This window comes from Morchella sextelata, assembly GCF_020137385.1.
Source record: "Morchella sextelata strain SCLS chromosome Unknown scls_6, whole genome shotgun sequence".
Lineage (NCBI taxonomy): Eukaryota > Fungi > Ascomycota > Pezizomycetes > Pezizales > Morchellaceae > Morchella > Morchella sextelata.
Genome location: NW_025408621.1, coordinates 562,814 through 588,696, shown reverse-complemented (window position 1 = coordinate 588,696; position 25,883 = coordinate 562,814). Strand labels below are relative to the sequence as shown.

Below are 25,883 nucleotides of genomic sequence, written 5' to 3'. Positions count from 1 at the left end.
ATTTTACTTTGTTTTTCCTTTGGGGTTCGGATGGGCGGGGTGGGAACGGAACGGTTGGAATACTTTTATACCCATTATGAATTTATGTCTTTTTTTGTTTGTCTATTTTTCATTTAGTCATTGAAGGAAAGGAAAGGGGGAAGAAACAGTGGACGCTGGTGGGCAGCCGGGACAAGTTTAGTATATAGCAAGTTATTGGATGGCCAAGTGAAACGGGGCCTCAGTCAGTGGTGGAACTAATAAGGATATTATTTGAATGGTACATTGGTATTGGAATTTTTACAAGCTTCCCCGTGATAGACGTTGAAACTCATGAGCCTCAACTAGTGGCGATAAGGATCCAATGGAGCTGAGCTCTCTGGTGGTAAAGGAGTTTTCCTATCCAATTATAACTTTGAGCTAATTGGTCTGTGCTACTACATCCCTTACCTTGCTACCCCGGGTACTCGAGCCTTACTCGGAAATACGGGGTAGTAGGTGGCCATTGCCACGATTCTTAACCCAACCGCCATGGACAGGTTCTGAATTGGACAATAGGGTATCAGCATGCCTAAAGGCAACTCATAATATGCCTTGCTATAGGCAAAAACGTGCATTTTAACTGGTTCAAAGATGAGAATTAGCATTGGAACATACCGCATGCAGTCGACCGTAGTATATACTTGCACTACAACTATCCAGCTGCCAGCTTCCGTAAGAAGCTTGAAACTCCAAAGACTACTGATCTGAATCTTCCTAGATGGCAGTATCTGCGTTGTCTAGGATTCGCATCATGGCCATCAGTTGAACCAGGCAGCAGGTTGACATCACTTTTAGTTATTCTTGGCATTGCAGAAATGACCAAACTTCCGTTTTTTGTGCACGAGAAGTTCTTCTCCCCCCCCCCCCCCCCCAAACGACCGGAATGCCACCAGATTATACAAAACGTCACCGTTCTCAGACTACAGCTTGGAAAATGTTATCTGTGTGAAGGAAAAGAAATTTAGGTTTGGAAAGAGTTTGTAGCTGAGACCACTGTCGATGCTGCCTTTGAATTCCAGAAACGTCATTCTTAACCTTAAACTTCAACGTATTTTTCTGCCTTGCTTAATCACCTCTCCGTATTTACAACTATCGATACTATCAAGTGAGTGAGATCCAATTGAGATTGCCAATCCTCGGCTCATTCCTCTTCGTACTGACGAATCCATACAAGTGGCATTCTGCATGCAATCTAGTACCGCCGCTATCAGAGCCATTGAAGCAGTATGGGCGTCGCTAACAACCGGAAGCTCCTGTGGACAATTGCATTGCATTGCCTATCATGCCATGCAGCTCGAGTGACCGATATTCTCTACTGGAATTGGGCAAAGAGGAGATGGGACCACTACATGGTCCGGGCCGTGTGCTCAGCCGAATGGACACTAGAGTCCCCCCCAGAATATTTGTCCGCTATGCATGTAAGGTGAACAAAGCACAAGTAATGCGGAGGATTCCAGGCTGCCGCTGCAAATGCAAAAACCCAAGAGTCCATTCCGTCTTTGTACACATCCTCCGGTTCCCTCGGTACATATGCTGTGTAATTTCTCCCACCGTTAACTACTGTACTGACGTGTATAGTGAACATATATTCCTCGATGTTGTTAAAACGGCCAATGATATGAAGCCGGTGGTCCCTAATTGGTTGGCTAGGTCAAGGCCCCCAGATGCTGCAGATTTTGGCTGATCAGGGCCTGTGGGCCCAAACATAACACATATGCCCTTGACCTCATCTCCCACCGGCGAGGTTTAATAAAGCATTCGCAGAGCTTGGCAGTTTTATCTTGGCATATACTACTTCCTGACTGGCTATCTCTCACTCTATCTTTACCTCCCCCCTTCACCACCTCCAGCATCATCGAAATTGTTCCAATATCTCGCAACATTCCGCACAGTTCCCTTCATGCTCAGCATTGGCATCACGGCTGGGACGGAATCGTATCGAGAAAATAATTCCTATTTCGCTCGGGTACTACAGAGATAACTAGGAAGTCGATAATGCAGGCTTGGCGGAGAGGTCAAATCAAGCATCTAAGATCACGACACCGAGTTGTGCGTCAACGTAACAGCGGTTTTCTCAAACAACGGGCACTTACGACGCGGGGGGAGAAGCAGCAGTGGATTGGTGTAATACGTTCGACGGAAGAGTTTCATCTCTTATAACATTCACCCCCTGATCAACGCCATCCATCTATTGATCGGTGGTAGTTAGCTGTCGTTAGGAGGGAAGCCAGTCGTAGAGAAAGAGATGCACTTACGTTCGTGGTCGCAGCGGCTATCCGCATGGGGATAATTCAGCTCTCGGGTCATGATTATTTCGTTAGTATCATTTCCATGATCTCTGATGAACATTTAGCCAACCTACCTCCAGCTCAGTATCACCAGTCTAAATCTTCAAATCGGATGCTTCGCCGACAGCTGCCGAAGATTTCCTTGATCAGTCTACATACGCGCTGGGAGGGAGGGTCTCGTGTATGTCCGCCCAGCTTCGTCTTCAAGCGCATTTCGATGCAGTACACCTCCCGTAGCAGGCAGCAGCCGTTATGAACAACTCCTTGCTACCTCACTTCACTATGGATCGACTCCTCAGCTTTAAATCGTGGATATTTGAAAACGAGAAAAGGATCTGCATAACTTACTCTACATAAGCAGTTTACACGCCACCATCGGTTGGGGGGAGGAGAGCTACTGCCACGGGACCACATATTCATTCATCGGCTATTATTACAATTATCAGCCACGTGGGCGTTCTGTTTTTCATTGAGTGAGTGAGCGAGAGGATTCAACAGGTTACACTGCCGTCTTAGGTCTTACTGCGGTAGATCTGTTGTTCAGCCTATCATGGAGAAACGACTTGACAAGCCGTGAGGAAGGGATTCAGTGTCAACAGCACTTGCTCTACTAAAGGGATGCGTTGGATCTTTTGCAGGCTGCACCTCTACTATTTCGAGGCAAAAGAGGACAATTTTGGCAATTGATCTTCCTCGAGGCTCTCCTCCTCTTACTCGACTCCTCCGCCCATGGGTACCATTCCCGGAGCTTTATCAATGATCGTAACATTTTTGTATGTAATATAATTCTGTGGGTCTCACTCACTCGCTGGCTGCGTCGGTATGCGGTCGAATACCAACTCATTGGTACCTGGCCTAGGTGACAGAGTTCCTCTATCATAATGACATTATAAACATTAGTTACTGGATTATCGCGGTAATCTGATCATGATCGAGGTAAAGAGAACGGAGAACTAAGCATGGATTGGGAAAGAAAGAAAAAAGTAGATATGTAGCAATGTTATTTGTGACTGGCGATCTGATCTGATCTGGCTTGTCATAACGTTTGACCCAAGAGGACTTGTACTAGTGCTGAATTGTCCTATTTGACACTAGTACTACTACGCACGCCGAGACATTTGTTTTCATTAGGACCTGGAAACACCGATGTTCAATCCAGCTATTCTTACCACGAAATGCCTCCTCTAACGGCCCGACCCAGATGCAGATTCGATTCCGGCTACCATTTTTCCACTTCCTAACGGTCCCAGATTCATTGTAATCCGGGGAAAGAGAGTAATACTCACGGACCATTTCTTGGGGCGGACAGGATTGAATAGCACTGAAATGACCTGAGCGTGAGCGCAAGATTAGCTCTGGCGCATGTCGGGGCGGATGGATCCACCAGATGGCTGGGTCAAAATGTCGGTACCATACCACATTTTCCGGGGAATAAAAAGGGGGAGGGGGGGGGGGGAGATGTGGGGGAAAGACGTATGTACTCTACCTGGTCTCGTGCCTCAGCTGTAACACTCCCTTACAAGAGCCCCCCCCCCCCCCCACACCCCACATATATCAAGTGCTATTGTACCTACTCTAGAATACGATACTAGTACTCCCCCACAAATACGTAACACGATTGACTGCCAGGGACCCCCCATCTTCAATCAAGAAAACTAATAATACACTAGAGTACACGATATATTCTTAATATTCCTTCTTCCCCGTGGGGTTCTACAAGATTAAGGCGATAGAGTACTCTAGAGTGTCATGTACGGCGTCCGCGGATGCGGCTGCGGCTTGCTAAACACACCGCCGCCGCCGGGAAGGCTGGCTGCCGTGCCTGCTGCTTCAAGATGCCCAAGACGAAGTTTATTGCCTTAAGCCCTTTTTTCTTTCTTTGTGTTCTTCACTGTCAAGGGTTAGCTGATGGACGACGTTCCACAGCGTTGATATTTTGCTTTTCCGGCCTATGGAACGCTAGGCCCGCTGCGGGTGGTTCAATGTCATGTAGTTGGATTATTTGTTTGTTTACGCTTGTCTCAAATAGTACGACCAGTAATGATTAATTGACACGTATGTTTTATTCGTACGCGGTACTCGGAATAGATTATGCCGTTCATTCGTTCCCTAAGAGAAAGAAAAGTAATAGGCCATGTTCGAAGTAGAGTAGAGTATGTAGAGTAACTAAACAATAGGTCGAAAAGGGCAATGATTGATTGGAGGGAAGTTCCTTCCTCTCTCCGGTCAGTGGAAAGCAATGAGGCGTTCCTATTGCAGTCTAAACACTTATGTATGTGTCTATCTGTAGATACAAACACATAAAGCGCACACAGGAAAACTCGGCATCATCTTGGCCCCCTCCAAACCCCCCGTTACTGTGTTCTGTTGCGTTCTATCTGCATAGTGCTCTAGTGAGGTTGTTTGTCGGTGAAACAACACCCAATACCGTACCGCCCTACACGTCAGGGCAGGGTAACCCCACTCTTTTTCTACTAGGTATCTGAAGACTGAGGACGTAGCTAAGGTACTTTACGTTCCTCCCCCCACCACCCTAGCAAGCAAGCAAAACAGGTCTGCGGAGATGAGATCTCTTTAGAACCATCCGATGGGCGCTCGTGATACCTGAGACCCTCCATCTTCCTTTCTTTGCTCCTCCTGCTGCTCCTCCTCTTGCTCCTCCTCCCCCCCCCCCCCCCGCTATGGTTTATTGATTGATATCATGTACCCGATTCTTCCCCCCGCCCCGCACACTCTATCTTGTCAGACCATACTTGCAAGTTGAGCTACCCCACGCTAGAAAACAAAAAAAGATCCCGAAACAACAGGGAGAGAAGTCCGGTGTCCAGTGGTTGTGTTTGGTATGATAGATCGTGGTACTGGTAATGATCGAACATCTACAATTTTTGAGCCCCCCATCCGCAGGGTGCTTATAGTGCTGGTTTGTTGTTTTGTTGTTGTTCGTCCGCCGGCTCCATGGGATGGAATGATGGCCAGTGATTCGATCACGCCCCTTAGCTTCCTGGCTTAGCCCTTCTTTTCTGCCTCTTTTCTTGATCTTATCCGTGTGGAAGAAAGGAACAGCCAAAATTATTCTATTTTAGATTTATTTTTATTTATTTATTTATCTTTCCCTACCCTCACCCCCATGGTTCCTTCTAGCCGTGGAGGTGGAGGCGGAGGGGAGGGAGGGTAAGTTAGAGTACCTAGGGTCTAGATCTTAGCAGCAGTCAGTGGACCAGTGTCAGTTCAGGGAGTTAAGGGAAATCTGCACGAACCGCACCGCAACAACGCCAACAGCCAGCTAGCCTGACCGATCTCCGCGCCCCGATCCCGATTCCATCGGAAACCAAACAACACCGACCGCTAATAATTGCGCGCTGATCAGTATTCAGGGGAGCGTGATTGGCTCAAAAAAGTGAAAAATCCCCCTACCCTACCAACCAGTAGGCGAGCTTTACGTTGACAGCCAGCTGGGTCTTGGCGAGGATTGGGGGAAAAAGGGAGGATGTGAAATCAAGAACAGTTGAATAGAGGAGTAGTAAGGTGATATGATGAATGATGATGCTGATGATGGCTGTGACTCTACTCTACTGGATGCAACACCTCTATTTTTTTTCTTTCTTTGCGCCCTGGAGAAGGAGGCTAGATAGATAGAGTGCTTGTACCGCGTGCCTCAGAGAGATCGCAAGAGGGGGAGCAAAGTACGATGGGATGCGTGGGGGAAAACTAGCTAGTACTGCTGTAGATACTTAAAATGAGGTTCTGGGATAGAGTAGATAGGTTGTTTATCTGTTCTATCCTGATTCTGGATAGCGATTTAGTTATTCACCTCATGGGATTGGGTTTTTAGGATTTAACCGGGCCCTACTCTTCACTGAGAAATTAAAAAAAAAAAAAAAAAAAAAGGCTCCTAGGCATCGCTGATAACGCAGGAACTACGGTAACAGATGTATCTAAAACCCTTTTACCATAGGATAGAAAATTGGAGGATGTCCAACAAAAAAAACTCAGGCTCCAGACACTTTTGCGGTTGGTTGGGGTTGTGGTTTGTAGCAAATCAGAGAAGGCGGTGGTGGGCTTTGAACCTTCCACCTGAGCCGAAGGAAAGGGAAATTCATGAGTAAGAGAAACTGTATCGGGCAAAGATTTACACTTTTTATTTTTCTCCTCTCTCGAACAGCAAGTAAGCCCGTTGACTGAGTTGGGTCGACACAGACAGCTGAGTCTGTTTGGTATTTCCGCTCGATATCTCTAACTCTCCGTGGTGTTGAGTGCATTGGTTTTGCACCAGGGTAAGGGTTTCGCTGGATTACTCTATTAATTGCAAAGCCTTGGCACGCAACCACCACTGAGACGTGAATTAGCTTCTTCTTCGACTTTCTTTTCTTCTGCCTCTTTTTCTGCCCTTCCAGCCTGTCAAGGGTGAGCGAGGGTGGCGGATAAACGGAACCACCAAGAAGCCAAACAAGCCTCTGGTATCGAACCGATGTGATAACTCTGGTTGGTCCGGTTTTTGTGAGGGCCCAAAACAAAACAAAAGAGCCCACCCCTAACCCTAGATAGTGAAACGGGGCAGCCAATATTAATCCCCAAACAAGTCAAGTTCCCTTTTCCCCCACAGAAAGCCAGAACACCACCCTCGTTCTGTTTTAGAGGTGGGTGTAACGGAGGGCGGGTCTCCCTTCCAAAGCTTAATCAATCTTGTTTCTATTTTCGTGGTTTTGGCTCGTTCTCGCAAACCGTTGGGGGTCCTATCTGGGTCGAGGATATTGATATCAATCTGCTGCTTTGTCCGCACCCCCGAGCAAATCTAATCAACGCCATTGGCCATCTCCCCCACACCCATACCACAAGGCAGAGGGCACGCTCCCGATTCATAACCCCTCCCACCCACCAGTACCAGAACAGAGTCACCCTCTCAACTCGCTCGTCCACTCACTTCCCGGCCTACGTTACCCTGCGTCGCGTCTGCATCATGCATCGTGGTGGAGCACAGGACAGGTAGGCAAAGCAAAGCAAAGGCAACGGAAAACGGTGGTAAGGACTAAGGTAGGTATTATGTACGCAGGGGTAGAATACATAGGACCGCTGAGCAACAGACATGTTTACATACAGCCAAAGGGGAGGGGAGGGAAATCCTCCATTCATAACTACCATGTACCTGGATGTACCGTAGTGAGTGAGATGATGTCGCGCGCGCGGCCGGTAACTACGGTACTATAGGTACACACACACTCAGTACGGTATTGTACCTTAGTAAACCCTAACCTAACACCGACCTATCAAGAACCCAAGTAGCGGAACGGAAGCCAGGGGTAGCTAGCGGCTTACTCGATGCGGCGACTTAGGTGCACTAAGCGAAAGCGACAGACAGACAAAATATTTGAAAACGTCAATGCCAGGTCGTGGGGTTTTTCGAGAATAGGCGATACAGCTCCATGTATGTACATGTACCTACTCTACATATACAAACACCCCCTCCTCTCCCAAAAGGCGCAGCAATAGGTGAAGATGAAGGAGGAGCTCCCCCCAATGGAGTAATGGCAGGGGGTCTCTGCTAGAACAAAAAACCGCACATTTCAGGGCAATGAGGAATATCAGCGACCGACCGAATTCACCGGGGGGTGCTTGATTTTCAAGATACAGAGCGATAATCTTGATCTAGACGGCCATCTAGTTTATTATCCCGAAGTTCTGGCACACCCCACATGGGGCGTGTGCGTGTGTGGGTACAGGGGTTCACTTCATTCAGCAGTGCAGCAGCAGCAAGCAAGCAGCAGCAGTAGGGGTATGTATGACCGACAGGTAGGCTTAGGTTACTCTACTCTACACTACATACCTTACCTTACCTTACCTTACTCTACTAACTCTGGAGTAGCAGATATGTACTCTACCCAATTGCTGTATTAGGATGGGGTGAGGTTAAAGGTAGGTGTGACTGTATATCGCAAAGCCAAAAAATCATTGATTCAACATCAAATTCACCGATTTCAACATCGACCGGGGAAAAAAAACAGGATCATGGCAACCGTCGACGACAACGAAAGTAGGATAGGGAAAGTCCATAACCAGAAAGGAAATAAAAAATCAGAGCTCCGTCAAGAAAGGGTCGGTTTTGCTGGGGAAGGCGAGGGTTGCAAAGTTCGCGATTTGATCGATCGAGTGCATGGCCCTTGGTGGGCTTTTTTTTACGCCCCTCCTAACAACAGTTAGTTTTCGCTACTTTAATCTCCTCTGATCTGCTGCAGTCAGGTCTAGAACTTGAATAGCGAAAATTCCGCAGTAAATGTCTGTTTCGGGGGTGCTTTACTTTTCATACGGGTTTCCTTTGCTTGGCTGGCACTCGGATCGGCCATGCATCCCACGCGATATCTTAGGCAATAGTGGATACGAACTGGATAGGAGCAAATCTATTGATCCGATTTAATCGAGGTTTTTGAAATGAAACCTAAAATAAGACAAGCAACAGAACCAAAAGGGCCTGAGAAATAAGAGGGTTGATATCAGCAAAAAATGTACAAATCTTCAATTATTGACCGGTCCACCCTGTCCTGGCCTACACAGCAGGCCAATACATGAAATGAAAAAAAAAGAGAGTTAAAGAAAAAACATGAAAATACGGAAACATGATTTAATTTGTCTGGCAATCTGGCCACGGTAGTCTCGCCGTTACGACAGAAACCTCAGATAAGAAACCACCCACTCAAACAAGAAGAAAGCCGCGACGGAATATATACATAAGAGAATATAGAAAAAAACAACCAACACCTTCTTGAGGAGGAATACTACAGGAAATATACCCCAAAGCATTAGGCAGGGTCTCGGAACCCTTCCCTCGCTCGTCGAAAGAGCTTCGAGCGAGGATAATAGAAGTAGAACCCACACAAAACAAGAACACAAGAGGGCCCCAAAAATAAAAACAAGAAATCATTGGTAACTACCTCCACCGCTCGCCCATCCAAGCCAAATAACCAGCCATATGTTTTCTTGAACGAAAAAGACAAAACCCAGAGACAAAACAATCAATAATCAAAAAACATAGCCCAAATTGTTTCGTGAAAAACAACAACCAAGGAACCCCAAAGAACCCCGTTAACAAATTCATAAATGGCATAACCCAAAATCGACAAAATCCTGAACCTGAGAAAAGCCGCTACCAGCACTGAACCGTCTCTCTCTTCTCTTTATTAGCTCATATTCGCATATTTTTCTTCGTCTCAGTTCGTGAGGTCGTTAGGACTGGGTGTTGTGTACATGCGCGGGTCCAATGGCATATTTACTACCGAAGGAAATGAATATCCGTAGCTGTCCTGGCTTGACGGGGCATTAAGAGGTGAAGAGGCAGCTGAGGAAACCACCTGCTGGAACTGGCTCATTGAAGAGGTGCTGCTGTTTGAAGGCGAGTTCATGACGTGCCTCTGAGGAGGGCTCCCGGTGGAACTGGCTGGGCTAGTGAGATAAGGTGCACAAGATTCCATCGTCTGCTGGCTCATGCGATTCGCGTTGCTAGCAGCAGAGAACTCGAGGGGGCTGCTACGGCGGAGAGTGCAGCTAGGGCAGTTGCGCACAAAACGTGCAATGAGTTCCTTTGGTACCCTATTAAGCGCAATTATTAGCCAGGTTACTCATAGTTAGAATCCCAACTAAGCGGCCTACCATGAGTAGTTCTTTCGGACCTGAGCAGAGGTCTTATCACGTCCACCGTGCTGCGCCTGTCCGTGAGAGGTTGTCAAGACGTGGTACAGGTCTTCCCGCACGGCAACCGGCTTGCCCTCGTGGCAAACAACGTCATTGTAGCCATCCTCCTGCTGCACCAGACGGAACATCTTCTTGGCCCAAAATCTGAACTGAGCGGACTCAATTGTGGTGCATTTGGGGTCGCGCAGAACGGCGCGGATGTTTTCGTAGCGTTTCTGGGGAATGAGAGCCTTGTCTCTTTTCTTGGGGGAAAGCGAGAGGATGTATTCGTTCAGAAGGTTCTCGAATTCGGCGGCTGTGGGGAAACCTTCCATGTTCTGTGGTTGTTCATCAAACTGGTTGCCCAACTCAGATGTAGGTGTAGGCATGAGGTGTTGCTGCTGTTTGGGACTTGAGTTCATGAGAACCGCATGCTGATCCTAAAAAGCCATGTTAACAACCGTTTTTAATAGACGACACCGGAACAGGATCTTCGACAGAATAGCCACTGTAACCACCACATTCCATATGCAGCCGGAGGTAAGGGCAGTAGTATTATCTACCACTGCCAAAACCTCGTTAACACTAGGTAGGAAAGCGGTTACGCTGAGCCAGTGGCTGTTCTCTCAAAAATTCTAGTCACACTGCCCAGACGAATTGTGTCTCACCTGCTGTTGCTGCGCCTGCTGGTGGTGGTGGTGGTGGTGGTGCTGCTGGGGGTGGTGGATGTTGTGGTGGTGGGTATGGGCCTGTTGGTGAGGGTTCGGCGAAAATTGTAGTGGGGTAGGCATGATGAGGCTTCCAGGTGGGGGAGCGCGATTGTACATCAGGCTAGAGTGAAAACGGGCTTGATGGGTGAAGTCGAATTGTGAAAGGTTATGGAGATGACGGTCCATAGCTGGCATGGTGTTCATCATGATTGTTGAAGTTAGTGTTTTTAGCTAAACGAGCGTGGGGCTGGCCGATGCTTGTCGACTATATTGGCGAAACTTTAAAAAGCGAGTGCGATGGGACTTTCAAAGTGGCAGAGGCAGAGGACAGGCTTTAATGTATTTGTTGGTGAAGATGGTTGAGGATGAGGGTGGATATGTAGTAGGTATATAGGCAGGATTATAAAAAGAATGAGCCTGGACTTCTCTCGAGTATATAATGTAATGATGTTGAGTATGAGGAGAGGAAGAGGGAGAGAGGGAAGGAGCAAGCGGGAAATAGGGCAGCTATTAAGTTGGGGCGACCTAATAACAGTATCAGTGATAATGGATGGATGGCCAACTATCGATAAGTAGAGTACGATGATCGGGAGAACCGAGCGTGAAGGAATGGGTATATTTTTATTTTTATTCCCCGAGTAGAGAGTGGGTGGGAGGATGTTCTACTGTCACACAACAGGCGAGCGAGCAGAGAAGAGGCTAGTCTACAGGTTACTTACAGCGGACGAGCTTTCTGCAGCAGAGGGATTCAGGATGCTGTTTCGGTGCTCGTGCTGTGCGTGTACAGTACGTTGCTTGGCCTCACGGGAGGAATTGAAGTGGGCGTAGTGGAGGGTGGGATGGGAGTGGGAGGGTTGGTGGTGGGCTGCAGGCCGGTGCTGTCTGCAGGATTTGGGGCATGGGTTGAACGGGGGGGTGTGGACTGGTGGGTTGTGGATTGGCGGGATGAGTGGGGTCCTTTGGTGCTCTACATATCGCGTGGAGGTAAAACTTATTGATGCTAGAGTACATGTACCTACATGTACATAGGTACTTCTTTTCCAAAATTTGAACACCGAGTCTTACTTTCATCACTCGGCTTCCCGGCGCCAGGACTCTCATTCAGGAGTGGAATCCCGATATGTTGATGGCCATTTCAGACCTGAGCTGAGTGTTTCATGAACACGGCAGATATTCACGTAGCTAGAGAGGTCTCTTTGCCATGATACCAGTTATTGCGATAGATTCCCAGTGCATGTTGCAATAAAGTTTTTAATCGAGGTAGGTAGAGTATTCGAGTAGATATCCGAGTACGTATCACCGTCACATCACAAACCTCCGGATTCGCTGGAGAGAGAGGGAAGTGGGAGTATCATGGAGATTAGTGTGGTGTAGTTGAATCGGCGTCCGTGACTCGGCTGGGGACGATCAACGGTCCTCCCTGAACTGTCACAATTCCAATTTCGTGACCTTTCAAGATTCAACAAACATGACGTTTTGTCCACGTCTTAATTTTGATCGACGTTATTCCATTTTGGACAGCTTCGTAACCTGGAACAGCACGATATGAGAATTACGCCCTACACGTACTTCGGAGTACTCTACTTGGTATAATTAGGAAGTATGCACTTTATGTACCTGTGTGTAGATACATAACTCATTGCACCAGGCAAGTAATACCTATAGGTACCTCTTACCAAATTTTGACCATGTGTAACTTGAGGTTTCTAGTGACAAATGTCGTTTTCAAAAGCCCAGAAGTTCTTACTTCAATTTTCAACGGTTTTCCTTTTTTTCACACCCCTCTTCTACGATAGACAAGCGAGCGAATCAGACTGAGAATCGAATTAAGATCTGAAGAAATGAAAACTTGCGATCTCGGAGGAAAGTTTTCACTCTCGATAGCCTGAATGTACCATCACACACGTACCATATCTTTACTCTCTTTATAATGTCACAAACCTCTCTGGATTGGATTCGTTTATACAAACCTTGTCTCCAGTGAGATCGTGACAATCGCTCAGAAAGTCTCAAAACACTCGATCGGTTTCTTCCTCTCCCCTCTTGTTCATTGCATGTCTAATCTCCCCACACTACGAGTCAAGGTCCCTCCCACGCACGATGATATCCACATATTTCAGATCTCGGAATTGCCAGGTTATCAAAGGAGTGTTTGCTCTGTTTATCCTTTGTTGACATCAAATGCCTTCTCTTTCTTCATCTCGTAAGAAAGCACCTACCTTTTCACTCACCTGTTACTCTTATTCTTACCCCCACTATACAACCCCCAACTCTCACCAGATCCCTAATCGGAGTATCTAGGCTTCCTCCCCACACACGCATAGTTTTCCCATTCCCGGTCTAATTCGCATCCTGTCTTTCTGTTTAACTACTTACATACACACGTACATCATGCCTTACACACCACCTAAACACCACACACCACCTCATCCACACCTACATAAATACATAACACATAGTTATCCAGATCTGGCTTCTTCTTCAAACCACGAAACAAGCCCTCTCTCTATCTTTCAACTCACATGCAAATCATGCGGCTGGATTAGATGGATCGATTGTGCGCATAGATACATGAGCTGTGGCTCCCCCCCCCCCCCCGGGGGCCGCTTTCGCGCGCCCCTGGTGGATAACGAGCCCGTTTCGCCTCTTCAATCCCCGACAAATTTTCGGCTGCCCGTTCTTCCTTCGTTTTTTTCGTCTCTGTTGCCTACCGATGATCGACGGCAGTGGATTCCTTCCTGCTCGCTAATGGCGCTTTTTATTTTTATTCCCCTGTCCATCATTAAACCAGCAGCATCAGACATCGAGTAACCGTTTGGAAATCGGACCAGGAGCATAATTGTGCTGGCTTGCCCGTTGTGTAGAGTACAGCTCAGCACCATGGCATAACCCTTCTCGGTTCTCCCCACCGCCAGGGCCGCTAAAAGGGCCGAGACCACCAAAACCAAATAGAGACACAGGCAGCCCTATCACCTTTCCCCGTCTGTGCCCTTCCCTCTTCCCCGGTCCGAAAGATAGGATGAACGTCCACAGCACTGTGGTTGGCTGTTGTGTGATTACCTATTTTCGCTACTGAATCTTTGGAGCCTTGGCAAGTAATATTTGGTATACTTGCTACTCTAGTAATACTAGTAGTAATCCAGAACCTCGTTGGCAACTAAATATTTGATACTTTTTATTTGCTTCTTCCCGGTTTCTGAACCCGGGCTTGATCTCTTTTTTATTTTTTATTTTTATTTTTGCTTCCTTTCATCTGATTCTCATTACTCGTAACCCTGGGACGGAAGGAACGGTTGAGTACATCAATGCGGGTAGCCTACTTCTACCCCCAGTTGATTGCTTTTCTCTAGAAGCATTGAACCCCTTCTGAGGATCCGATAACTAAAAAAAAAAAAGTTACATACTTAGTTTTCCCATGGCCATATCACATTCAGACTTACCTTTTGATACCGAGAGAATGGAATTCACATGCTTCGTCGCAGCCTTTTCTGCCTTCATTCCAGACAAGATCAAGCACGCCCCTACGAGACACTGAAACCCAAAATTCGAAAACCGACCCCCCAAGAAAAGAAAAAAAAGCCCTGAACAGAGCAGAAAAAGAAAAATATCATGTACTCCAAAAGTGAAGCATTACAGCTCATCCTCGTTCCTCCTTCCCATGGCAAGGCGCCCCGCGGTGCACAGCAAAAGAAAAGAAAATAAGCATGACCCCCTGAGTTACTGCAACTAATTTTTTTGGTTCCCCAATCTTTTCTTTTTTAGGTGTTCCGAAGCCCAAAGAAAGGCAGCGGTCTGTATGTAGTGCCTCGCAGTGTGCAAAAGCCGGCACCACACCCTCTAGTTCCCCGCATTTTGGGCCTGAACCAGCCATCGGACATAAAAATACAGTGCCTGCACACCCTCTTGTCTGCCCGTCAAATCTCTCGGCGCGCCATACCCCGGGCTCTCCCACCTCGCCTCTTGATCTATTTCCAAACTTGGTGCATGGCACCTGGTAAAACGCGACCGCACGCAGCGCATGCGCAGAGCAGTTTCAGCAAAGTGTTTTTATTTTTACTTTTTCTTATTTTCATTGAATCTGCTGCTTCCTTTTCTTCCCCGCCGTTTTTTTCTAGCTTCGTATCCCTGTTCACTCCCTAAACTTTATTGATTCTCCCACCAGTTGACATTCTATCACACACCATGCTACCATACCACGTTCGTTCCAAGAAACAGCACACACACTACGCGGAAACAAGCAAGCGAGCCTCAGGAGTGGGAGCGCGGACCCACACTCACGGTATTCTAAACCGGAAGCTCGAACTTCTTACCCTTAAACACCCTGTTGATTTGCGAAAGCACGGCCATTAGTCTTGTTGCAAAAGCTTAACCTATCAATCGACCGATGATCGACAGGGCGTTTGATACGAAAGTATGTATTCAGGGGAAGGTTGGAGGGGTACGGAGGGGTACGTGGGGTGGAGGGTACGTGGGGCAAAAGGGATAAGAAAGGTACGAATGGAAAGGGTCAATCATACTTGGTGTAGTAGATGTAAAAGAAATCCGAGTAAAGGATTGTTTGGATGATACCAGCCAACGTAGCGATGGGATCGACGTGCCAATTTTCCGTAAAATAACGGTAGATCCAGTTCGGTATATACAAGGCCCTATATGCACCCAGCGCAAATAGGTAATGAGTCGTTATAGTTTCGGCTTCGCCTGTTCGTTGAACCATAAAAAGTTGAGGGAGAATGGCGACGCTTTCGAGCCAGATACTAAAGGTCCACAGAATCTACCGAGAGGGTAACCCAAAATAAACCCATCAGCCTGGCACTTTCAAAACTTTCGAAACTACCAGCAATTCACCCACGGGAGTGAAGAAACGGCAGTATCAGGGCCACCGGAACTAATCGCACCGGCGCCGCGATCTCGAGAGACTACGAAATCTGACACCCTAATCCCCCCGTTTAAATGAGTGGGTCAAATACCTCTGATGGTATCCACCTATATGGAAACAGAACTGCCAGAATCGCCGATCCACCAATCAGGTACTGAACCTTGAAAGTGTCTATGTTTGGATCGTGCGTTGGCTTAAAGTCATTCATCATCAGGTAAATTGTGTATCCGGCGGAGGCGATGAAGATGATCTTCATCAAGGTGTTGTATGTCGAGTGATTGAAAGTCCATAGAAGGTCTGTTAACATGCGTGGTCAGCACTTGTTTTTTCTTCCCGAAAACTACACACGGAGTAGACGCGCAGCATCTATCGTCGTGACGGGAGTATAGGAAGATTGCTCGCGCGTGGGGGAGCTTCCGCCTACCTAAGTACCGAGTGACATAGACTGTGAGATACAATACTTGGGACTTGAACGAAATCCCTGCGCAACTCTTAAACAAACCCCTCCGAATATCAGCCAGCCGAAACCGGACGAAACAGAAACCGAAAATTTCAGACTATATGTGTATTGGAAGGGGACTGCAATTGCACACCTTCGATGTTCGCATCTTCTGCAGTAGGATGAAGATGGATATGAGATGGGAGAGATCTCCCGTGACTCGAAAGATATTCATGATGGCGTTTTTTTAATAAATAATTGGTTTTTTTTTTACTTATTCACAGACTTGCCCTGGGTAGCCCACGGATGAAACAAAGATTTCCGAACGGGGGGGCGGATGTGATTATTGTGCCTGCGTATATTTTTGTTTTGTTGTCCTTCTCTCGGTTCGTTAATGGTTAATGGTAGAGGGGGGTGGGAGGCTTGATGCGGTTGGGTGGATAGCTCTTTGAGGTTGGAGAGGACACGTTCCGCTTAGCAGTTTGGTACTGAGGTATTTGAGCACCTAACTTTTCCGGCGGTCAAGTGTAGACGGAGAACTGCAGACGGGGAGAAAAAACTTGAAGCTGGGGATGATTGATTGCTTTCAGGGTGAACGAATCTACTGTGTCTGATGGAATAAGTCGCGATCAATGCGATGCCGTAGGTACGTCGCTGTTGGCAGTCCTAGTGGAAATGAATACAGTGACGGAGGTCAGGGGTCTATTTTTGCCCATAGAGGTGGCGTTGCTTGGTTGCTGGCGTGAACAGCTTGGCGGACCTATCGCCTGCTGTAGTTACCCTGCCTGTGCCCGTTGCAGCATCAGCGGCCACTGCCAGCAAAGGTCCACCAGTCCAGTCACACTGGACCATTCTGAGGACTCCGGGGACCATGCCACGCTGCACGCAGCAGAAGCACGGGGGATATGCATTCGGGCCGGCCGCGTCCCGGGATCTCTGTCGGCTGGCTTTTACATAAGGCGGAACCGAACAGCACATATATACATGTACATACATAGAGTAATTTGATTGAAAGGCAGGTCTTGCACAGAGTTAGGGAGCTCCGGTGGCTTGAGTTGGCTCCAATGAATGCTTAATAAGAGCACTAAGGTCAATGATTCGTTGCAAGGTGAGACTACGAAAAATCTGTTTCTTGATGATTGACCTGGCTTGAGACATTCCTTGGTCCTTCGGTTAATGGCCCAGTCGTCGATTTCCTGGAGGTCTGGGCGGCCCTGGAATCTTGGTATGGGTTAGGGTTTTGATTTTTTTCCCTTGCTTACAAGAGCAAGCAGATCACCAGTTACATCTGTCAGTTTTTAATTTTGGCTTGCAATTTTCTTTGTTTCCTTCCTTCTCGCGCCTGGCAATTGCCTCTTGTCCCAAAGTTAAATGCACGCAAATGCTGAGTGTAATAAGAATATGTGACCGGGAGATTCTCTCGCGTTAACAGGCAATGAGGATATGTATTAATCAATGCATTGAAACTTCACTGTAACAATTCTCTGGGCAAAAGTTAATATATTGGCGGAACACAATGTTAATTTCCCGTTAAACCTCGGTGTATCAATTCCTATTGCCGTTTATTCTAGACTGTTGCCATGGGTCCGGTTGTGGGGTATGACTCTAACCCTTCCAGTGAAACGTAAAAAAAAACTTCTCTCGCCTCCTCCTCTGGCGACATCGACCTTTTCTCCCCCACACCCTTCATCGTTCATCGTTCAATCGATCCTCCTTCCTTCCATTCTTTCAACCACAACCAACTCCCCTCAATTGTTAATTCGCTCATTCTTTTTGTTTCCCTTTTTGTAATTGGGTTTCCCTACGCAGCGAATTGCCCAACATGCTCAGAACTGCTGCCGTCCGAGCTTCTTTCAGAGCTGTCCGCCCTCAGAATGTCAGCAAGAGCTGCTTTTCGACAACTGCAGCCCCTGCTGCTTTATCGCCGTACTCTCGTTCGGGTGGATTGTCGCGAAGTAAGACAACAGATATCTCACGGAATCAATCGACCACTGCTGCTGCTGTGTAAGTGTTTTTCACTGTCCATATTTTTTTTCTTTATGCGTCCCCGCAAACTTTGTTCTTAAGCTGCATAAAGAATTGATAGGGTGAATTCTGACTCATCGTTGGGGGACCTGCAGAAACCGGCCCGTGCCGTCTCCATCATTCAACCAAGATCCTCCGAGCGCTTCTCAACCCGCAGCTCATGACTTGCATCCTTTACAGCCCAGGCAGGCGCCTGAAATGGATGATTCGTAAGTTCATGTCAGATGTCGTGTCCAATTGCGACTTTGGCTGACCCAATTAATCTAGCTTCGTGGGAATGTCTGGAGGCGAGATATTCCACGAGATGATGCTACGACATGATGTCAAGCATATCTGTATGTGAAACCAAGCTTTTGTAGATCTTGTTGCAGTTTTGTTCCATTTTTACTGACTGCAGTCATGATTCTTAGTTGGATACGCCGGTGGAGCTATTCTCCCCGTGTTTGACGCCATCTACAACTCACCGCATTTTGATTTCATTATGCCCCGCCATGAGCAGGGTGCTGGCCATATGGCTGAGGGTTATGCACGGGCCTCAGGAAAACCCGGAGTCGTACTTGTGACTTCTGGACCTGGAGCAACCAACGTAATTACCCCCATACAGGACGCTCTTAGTGATGGGACACCTCTCGTTGTGTTCTGTGGTCAAGTTCCAACTTCTGCAATTGGTACCGATGCTTTCCAAGAGGCCGATGTCATCGGCATCTCCCGTGCCTGCACGAAATGGAATGTTATGGTCAAGAACGTTGCAGAACTTCCTCGCCGCATCAATGAAGCTTTTGAGATTGCGACATCTGGCCGTCCTGGGCCCGTTCTTGTAGATCTTCCCAAAGATGTTACCGCCGGTATTTTGCGGAAGGCTATCCCAGTGCATTCTGATTTGCCAGCGCACCCTTCCGCCGCATCTATTGCTGCAAAGGAGGCCAGTAAGAGGCGTCTGGATGCCTCAATCCAAAGGGTCGCACGTCTTGTCAACATGGCAAAAAAGCCAATTATCTACGCCGGAGCAGGAATTATTGAGCGACCCGAAGGACCGGAAATTTTGGCCGCATTCGCAGAGAAGGCAAAGATTCCTGTCACAACAACTCTACAGGGATTGGGTGGTTTCGATGAGCTTGACCCCAAGTCTCTACACATGCTGGGAATGCACGGATCTCCTTATGCCAACTTGTCTATGCAAGAGGCCGATTTGATTATCGCTCTCGGTGCGAGATTCGATGACCGCGTTACCGGTAACGTCGCAAGTAAGTTCCGCCCATCAGAACAGAGAAAAGAAGAAAAACTAACGGGAGACTTTAGAATTCGCACCCAACGCCAAGATTGCTGCCTCCGAGGGACGTGGTGGTATTGTGCATTTTGAGATCTTGCCCAAGAACATCAACAAAGTCGTCCAAGCCACCGAGGCCGTTGAGGGTGACGTTGCAAATAACCTGAGTCTCCTTATGCCCCACGTTGAATCTATTGTCGACCGTCCCGAATGGTTTACCCAGATCAATGATTGGAAGAAACGTTTCCCTTTCGCCTACGAGAAGGAATCCCCCGGATCTATGATCAAGCCCCAATCCGTTATCGAGGAACTGAGCAGGCAGACTGCGGCACTTGACAAGAAGACCATCATTGCAACAGGTGTGGGTCAACATCAGATGTGGGCTGCTCAGCACTTTAGGTGGAGAAGTCCTCGTACAATGGTCACTTCTGGTGGGCTCGGAACTATGGGATTCGGTCTTCCTGCCGCTATTGGTGCAAAGGTCGCATGTCCTGAGGCTATTGTTGTCGATATCGATGGTGATGCCAGTTTTAGCATGACCCTCTCAGAGCTCTCGACTGCTGTTCAGTTCAACGTTGGTGTTAAGATTATTATTTTGAACAACGAAGAGCAGGGAATGGTCACACAGTGGCAGAGTTTATTCTATGAGGACCGTTACTCATGGACCCATCAAAAGAATCCTGACTTCGTCAAGTTGGCCGATGCTATGGGGCTTAAGGGTATGAGGGCCACAAAGATTGAGGAAATACCCGGCGCAATCAAGGAGCTGCTTGAGTATGATGGACCAGTGCTGTTGGAAGTTGTTGTTGACGTAAGTTCCATCTCATCTTCGAACTATTTTCTCCTCAAAGTAAATTTCTAACACATTACAGAAAAAGGTGCCCGTTCTGCCAATGGTGCCTGCCGGCAAAGCCCTTCACGAGTTCTTGGCCTATGATCCCGATAAGGACAAGATGCGAAAAGCCGCTCTCAAGGCCAGATACCCTGATGGCATCTTCACCCAACACGAGAGGCAGACAAAATACTAAACTAAAATAGATTTACAAGGTTTAAATTATGTTTTGAGGGCTTATCGCTGTTTCCTTTTTACAAAAATTTCATTTTGCTTTACTTCGGTTAGGATCTTTTGTCTAGTATTCTGGGGAAAGGGTGTGTACGAAAAAAAAGTCTACCTTCCTTATTGTTATTTTGTATTTTTGGGGGTGTTCTTTGCGATCTTTATATCTGTATGTATGGGTTTTATGAATTGTCTTCTGGAGGTTTACTTTCGCTGCCCAAAAAGGTTTAATCGTTTCAAGGTCCACTTGACCCTTTTAAGTATATATGCATACTTCGTATATTTAATTTTTGGAAGTATGAGTGTATTCATTGAGGTTTTTGATTGATCCCCTGCAACGATAAAACAACCCTTGCTTGTTTCAGAACTGATCAACCGTTCTACTCGATTTGCCTCAAGTAGCTCAATTGAAGTTAGTGAGCTTTAGATATGCATACCCAAACAACAACTCTAATATTAGGGATGATGGCCATTGTGATAGCAACAAATCAATTTATTTTTCTAACCGATTATGTATTTGCATCACATAATGTCACTCGCCAGATGGATCCCTGTAGATCTGCAATGATTCTCGATCGATGATATGACGTTATGTGACAACTCCAACCCCCGTCCAGCGTTAGCTAAGTGGGGGCGTTCCATAGGATTGTGTCCAAATCAGTGTTTTGAGTTGAAGCATGTGGGACGAGTAGATATTTGAGTCTAAGCGCTCAAACAGCCTTACCTGGCACGCAGCTAGTCTCAAACATAGGGGGGTGGGGGGTATAGGCCTAGTGCCTTGGGTGGTTTAGTCGCCCTTGTATTCTGGCTGTGCTGGGCCAGATTGAAAGGCTTGGTCTGGAGGGAGCTGGTCGATTGGGGAAGGATGGAACAGGTATCAGAAGTTAAATTTTTCGTAACTACGGTCAATATACTATATTTATCACATTGGTATGCCGCCGTAATATTTCCGGTAGAGGATTATATAATATTACCTCTGGTGTATGTAGGTACACCTAGAAGCCCGCGCACGGCCCACCAGTTATAAAGACAACTGCCTGTGATTGCAGAAATAAGTCACAGTCAACTGAGAAAGTCTTGAGTTTCTTCTGTCACTTAACGGAGCTGCAAAAAGAGTATGTTTTTGTCCCCGAAATTCAATTACATGTAAATACTTTACTAAACCCTACCTAATGATAACAAAATTAAAAAAAGAAAGAAACCCTAACCCACCACCGATCGGTCCAGCCGTAGCTTCGCCGGGCTCCGTTCCCCAAAATGGAAACGGGGAACCGGTGAAAGAGACGTATTCCCGATTCAGAATTCCTTTGAATCGGAAGAACCAGTGGACTCAAGGAGGAGGGGCGTGTTGCTGAGTGGTAACCGGCTAGTGGTGATGGGCACGCGTACGAGCCGAGCGGGCGCGAGCTTTGAGCTCGAGGTCGAGCTCTCACTGACGAGCCCGAGCCAGCCCGAGCCCATGTCCAAAAAGCTCGAGCCTGGTAAAACATTATTGTAGTAACGATTCGAGAAAGACACAGCTGGGCGGTTTGTATGAAATATATCCCCCATTATTCATCCTGAATAGAAATTCTATATGTCGACTTACTTGAAGGTCTATTTTTAGGTATAAACATGGGAGCTCGAGCTTTTGCCTCCACAACCCGGGCCAGCTCGAGCTCTACCCCGGGCTCGTGCCCATCACCACCGGCTATGGACTGCCCCGGAAGCAGTACTATGGGGTTTAAAAGAGGTGAGAGGGAAATTGTATATCTATAGCGATAAGAATATGCCACCATGACTTTATTTTGATCGCTCCTCTGTCAGTACTTCCTATTTGACACTTTAATTTCGAAAATTCTGCGAGGAGGGATTAAAACAGCTCTGGGTTATAAGTCACAAAAATCAAGACTTTTACAATTTACTCATCACACCAGGAGGCATTTCCATTAGTCGAGTTTACCACAAAGACTACATGTAAGTTAGTATGTATGTAGAGATGATTTACCCCGAGACTAGGAGGGAGCCAACATGAAAATGAATATGTGTAGATACAAGTACGTCAAGTAGCAAGCTTCGCACATACGTATGTGCATATATGTACCATCACTGGAAATACAGGCCGAGATACGTTAGTTTTAAGAGCGTGAAGCTGATGAGCGGTATTTATATGTAAAGACCTAGAGATAGCATGCGTGATAGCCCTTACGGTTATGACCTCTAATGCGTGAGATAGGGGCTCTATAATACTACGCATTGTCGCAAGCGTCTCATGACCCTTAAAACCGAAAGTCACCAAGCTGCCTATCCACGATGATAAGTCTCACTGCCTTGGCAATCGGAGGGTGCATTTCGTTTCTGAAGTATTGATGACCTTGCGTTAAGATATTTGCAAAGATCAGAATCTCTGGTAATTTGCAAAATTCAAAGGTGTATTTCCTTTTGTTCTCTGGCCGACGGTCTACCTCTCCCAGCAGATATCATGCCATCCTTATATAGAGCTAGAGGTAGTGACCGGTAATCTAAAGGCGCGAAGTTCGAAGGGTGCTAAATAGCGAGACTTGCGGTGTCAATGATATCTTTTATCGGTAAAATATCAGACCTTTGATAGCGAGAATTAGATAAGCCCCGACTTATAAAGGGTTGATGGTTGATAAGCCAATTCAAAATCCCAAATTCCAATTCCTGCGCCTAGCCATATCAGCGCGATTTGCCTCGTTCCAAAACATACAATCACAGCACACCACGTGCACGGGAGCTAGACAAAAGGGGAGGAAGGGTGGTAGCGAGCTGTTAAGGCATTGAATGCATTTAAGCTCTAATTTATATTTACTGATAGTTAATTTCTATCAAAATGGTATTGAAACCTCCAGAGGAAACCATTATTGAGAGCCGGAAGTCGAGTGATCATTCATGATTAATATTCGTTGCCAAGCATATCAATAAATTTATTGAAATTACCTCCAGAAGGGCGCAGGTTTTCGGGTGCATCATAAGCTCACCTCCTTTTTATGGCTTATTTTTGTCCTTTCCCTCCCTTCTCATTCCGATCCACTTACTAAGTTGATTAGTCCCGGATTCTCCATGAAATGGCGAGATAAGAGTGGTCCAAGTGCTATGATCCTTTTCTCCTTCTATAGACGACATTATTAAGCAAAAGAGGATTAACCCACCGTGAGACTTTTCAGGGACTCGAAAGATGAAGAGGAAATCACGAACCTTGTTCATAACGCTTGGGGGAGTCCTAAATGACTGCAGCGAGTGCCACTAGTATGATCCACCAAGAAATACAAAGCCGTTCAAGTCGGGAAGGGAACATAGAATTCTCAGATCGTCAGAAACTCCATGTGTAGCTACTTGGGCGTGGTTTATGGCTGTCAATCACGATATAACTACCGTTCGAAATGAAGTGCGGTGGAAAAGGACTCTTATACTCAGAAGGAGAAGATTTTGATGGTGTAGCCGAGGATGATCTGGGTAACTGTAAAGTTAGGGGATTAATTCTCTTAAGCCTGTGTTAGCCGGCAGGAATGGTATGACAGCAGTTTTAATTTAAGCCCGTAACGTTCTTGCCGTATAGTTAAAACATATAGATGCGCATTTGCCACTACAGATAATAGGCCCCATTGATGCTTAATAGCGCAGTAGGCCCGGTCATTGCAGACGGAGAGGTCTGGATGTTTCGATATTCGATGTACATATATGTGTAGTTATTGATGGTTGGGATACATGCAATATGCTAGCTCCCGGATCTGCTAAGTCTACTTAAGTTCCCCGATGAAGTTAGAGTTCTGTTGATTCTGCAGATCAGCCCTGTTGACCAATGACCAAGTTGCCCCACTGTAGCTGGCAAATTGGGAATTCGGTTAACAAAGCCAACTCAACATCGAACAGGTTTACACGCTTACCAAGTTGGAATTTGACTTACTCCATTCACCAAGTACTTAGTGGAGCCAGAAACTGAGCTCTCCCCCTATACTATCTAACTCATGGTAGGCCCTCGAGCCCGATCATTTGATAGTTATCCTACCTATATTCATACCTATTCTCACTTGTAATTCACTAAGTCTCCCGCTGTATAGCAGATTATATAGTAAGCCTTCGAGCCGTTCACGAAGAGGGTACTGCTTTGTGAAGCCTGATAGACAGAGTACTGTATTTCCCACACAATTGGCCCGGAAGGTACACAGCTCGAGGTGACTGTATATACGCCCGACCTCAGTGTAACTCTAGGGGCCTTAAGGTGACCCTCCCATACGGGAGATGCATATGTAGAAGAGCGTTACCGCTAAGATCGTCCAAGAATACTAAAGCTCGAACCCCCAAGCCCATTTCTTCCTGTCCCTCCAAGCGTAGAAACCGGCATCTACTGACCAACAAACTGGGCTAGGGATTCCCGTGCATCTTGGCGCCGGCTTAGCTGTCCTGTCGAATATCAGAAATTGGAACACGCAGAGTGTTTAATTGCAGAGCATCTTGCTCCCATGCACAGTATGATGAAAAGTCTGGAACTGAAGCCAAGAGATCTGATGGAAGCTGTAAGAGGGCCCATACCTCCAGAATCACCAGGATATAGAAGAGTCTTGGGAAGGACCTTGACTCTTCACCACATAACTTAGTAGAGTCTTTGTGAACGGTTCGACTGCCTGTTACCCCCCACGGACTCGGAGGACAGGGTACCCTACTTAAGCCAGCTAGCGGAGCAATTTGGTTGATGGATAGAAACTGCACTCCGCTCATAAAGTCACGTCTTACAAAGATCTCGTGCTGAATTAAAAGGCCAGTCGTTCAACAGTCCATACCGCCGACTATTAGGCGACTTGGTTAGCAGTGTAGAACCTAAGCGACCTACATTCATACTTGACCCAACCTCAAATGTGTCTGTAGTATTGCGGGCATTATAAATCAAGTCCGTGATATCGATATCAACGGTTTACTCGGTTATATATCGGATTTGTATCTATCACGTCCCCCAACACTCCCCAGATCCTATGCTCTTGTCTGTCAATAGCCCTTGATCCCGTGGCTCTATAATTGGGAGCTAGTCATCCATAGGGGACCGTGGGAATCTTTTAGACGCTTATTAAGGAGATCTACTTCCATAATTAAAAATACGTTAGTTAATACCGGGAATTCGACACCCCAGGGAATAGGGAGAGATCTAGCGTTCTGGTGAATAGATAATTATCGGCGTCTTGAAACTATTTAGTTTTTTTTTTTAGTTTTTTTTTTTTTTCAGAACAACAGTCCGAGAATAATCTCACAGTTCCTATGGCAATATTCTAATCAATTCAAGTGGCGGATCCGGGCATCATTATCGTAGTTATGGTCAGTATCAGTATATATATTTCATAGTGAGGGAATATTATCGTTTGATACATACTAACTTCTCAAATCAAGACTTGAATCGAGCTATAACTACATGTAGTATGGGGCGGTAAATGTGTCAAAAGTAATTTTACCAACGGTAGTAAATTATTTTACCACCGGTGGTGAAAATAATACCAGTATTTATACCCTATAGTGCTAATTTTTATGATAAAAGCACAGACCTTTTGGCCA

General features: G+C 46.6%; 3 protein-coding genes across 3 annotated transcripts; 1 reads left to right on the top strand and 2 right to left on the bottom strand.

Annotated features, from left to right (window-relative positions):
• Positions 1 to 5,408: 5,408 nt before the first annotated feature.
• H6S33_011291 (uncharacterized protein) lies at positions 5,409 to 6,125 on the bottom strand (the record flags this gene model as incomplete). The annotated part of the gene is made up of 4 exons (XM_044842636.1): positions 5,409 to 5,501; positions 5,567 to 5,654; positions 5,724 to 5,855; positions 6,121 to 6,125. 4 exons carry the CDS (start codon positions 6,123 to 6,125, stop codon positions 5,409 to 5,411), a joined length of 318 nt encoding a protein of 105 aa, XP_044696059.1.
• A 3,383-nt stretch (positions 6,126 to 9,508) lies between these two features.
• On the bottom strand, positions 9,509 to 10,885 carry H6S33_011290 (uncharacterized protein; the record flags this gene model as incomplete). Its single annotated transcript, XM_044842635.1, has 3 exons — positions 9,509 to 9,887; positions 9,948 to 10,408; positions 10,637 to 10,885. 3 exons carry the CDS (start codon positions 10,883 to 10,885, stop codon positions 9,509 to 9,511), a joined length of 1,089 nt encoding a protein of 362 aa, XP_044696058.1.
• A 6,930-nt stretch (positions 10,886 to 17,815) lies between these two features.
• Positions 17,816 to 20,313, top strand: H6S33_011289 (uncharacterized protein; the record flags this gene model as incomplete). Its single annotated transcript, XM_044842634.1, has 6 exons — positions 17,816 to 17,997; positions 18,114 to 18,227; positions 18,286 to 18,353; positions 18,429 to 19,262; positions 19,318 to 20,096; positions 20,158 to 20,313. 6 exons carry the CDS (start codon positions 17,816 to 17,818, stop codon positions 20,311 to 20,313), a joined length of 2,133 nt encoding a protein of 710 aa, XP_044696057.1.
• Between the last annotated feature and the right edge of the window lie 5,570 nt (positions 20,314 to 25,883).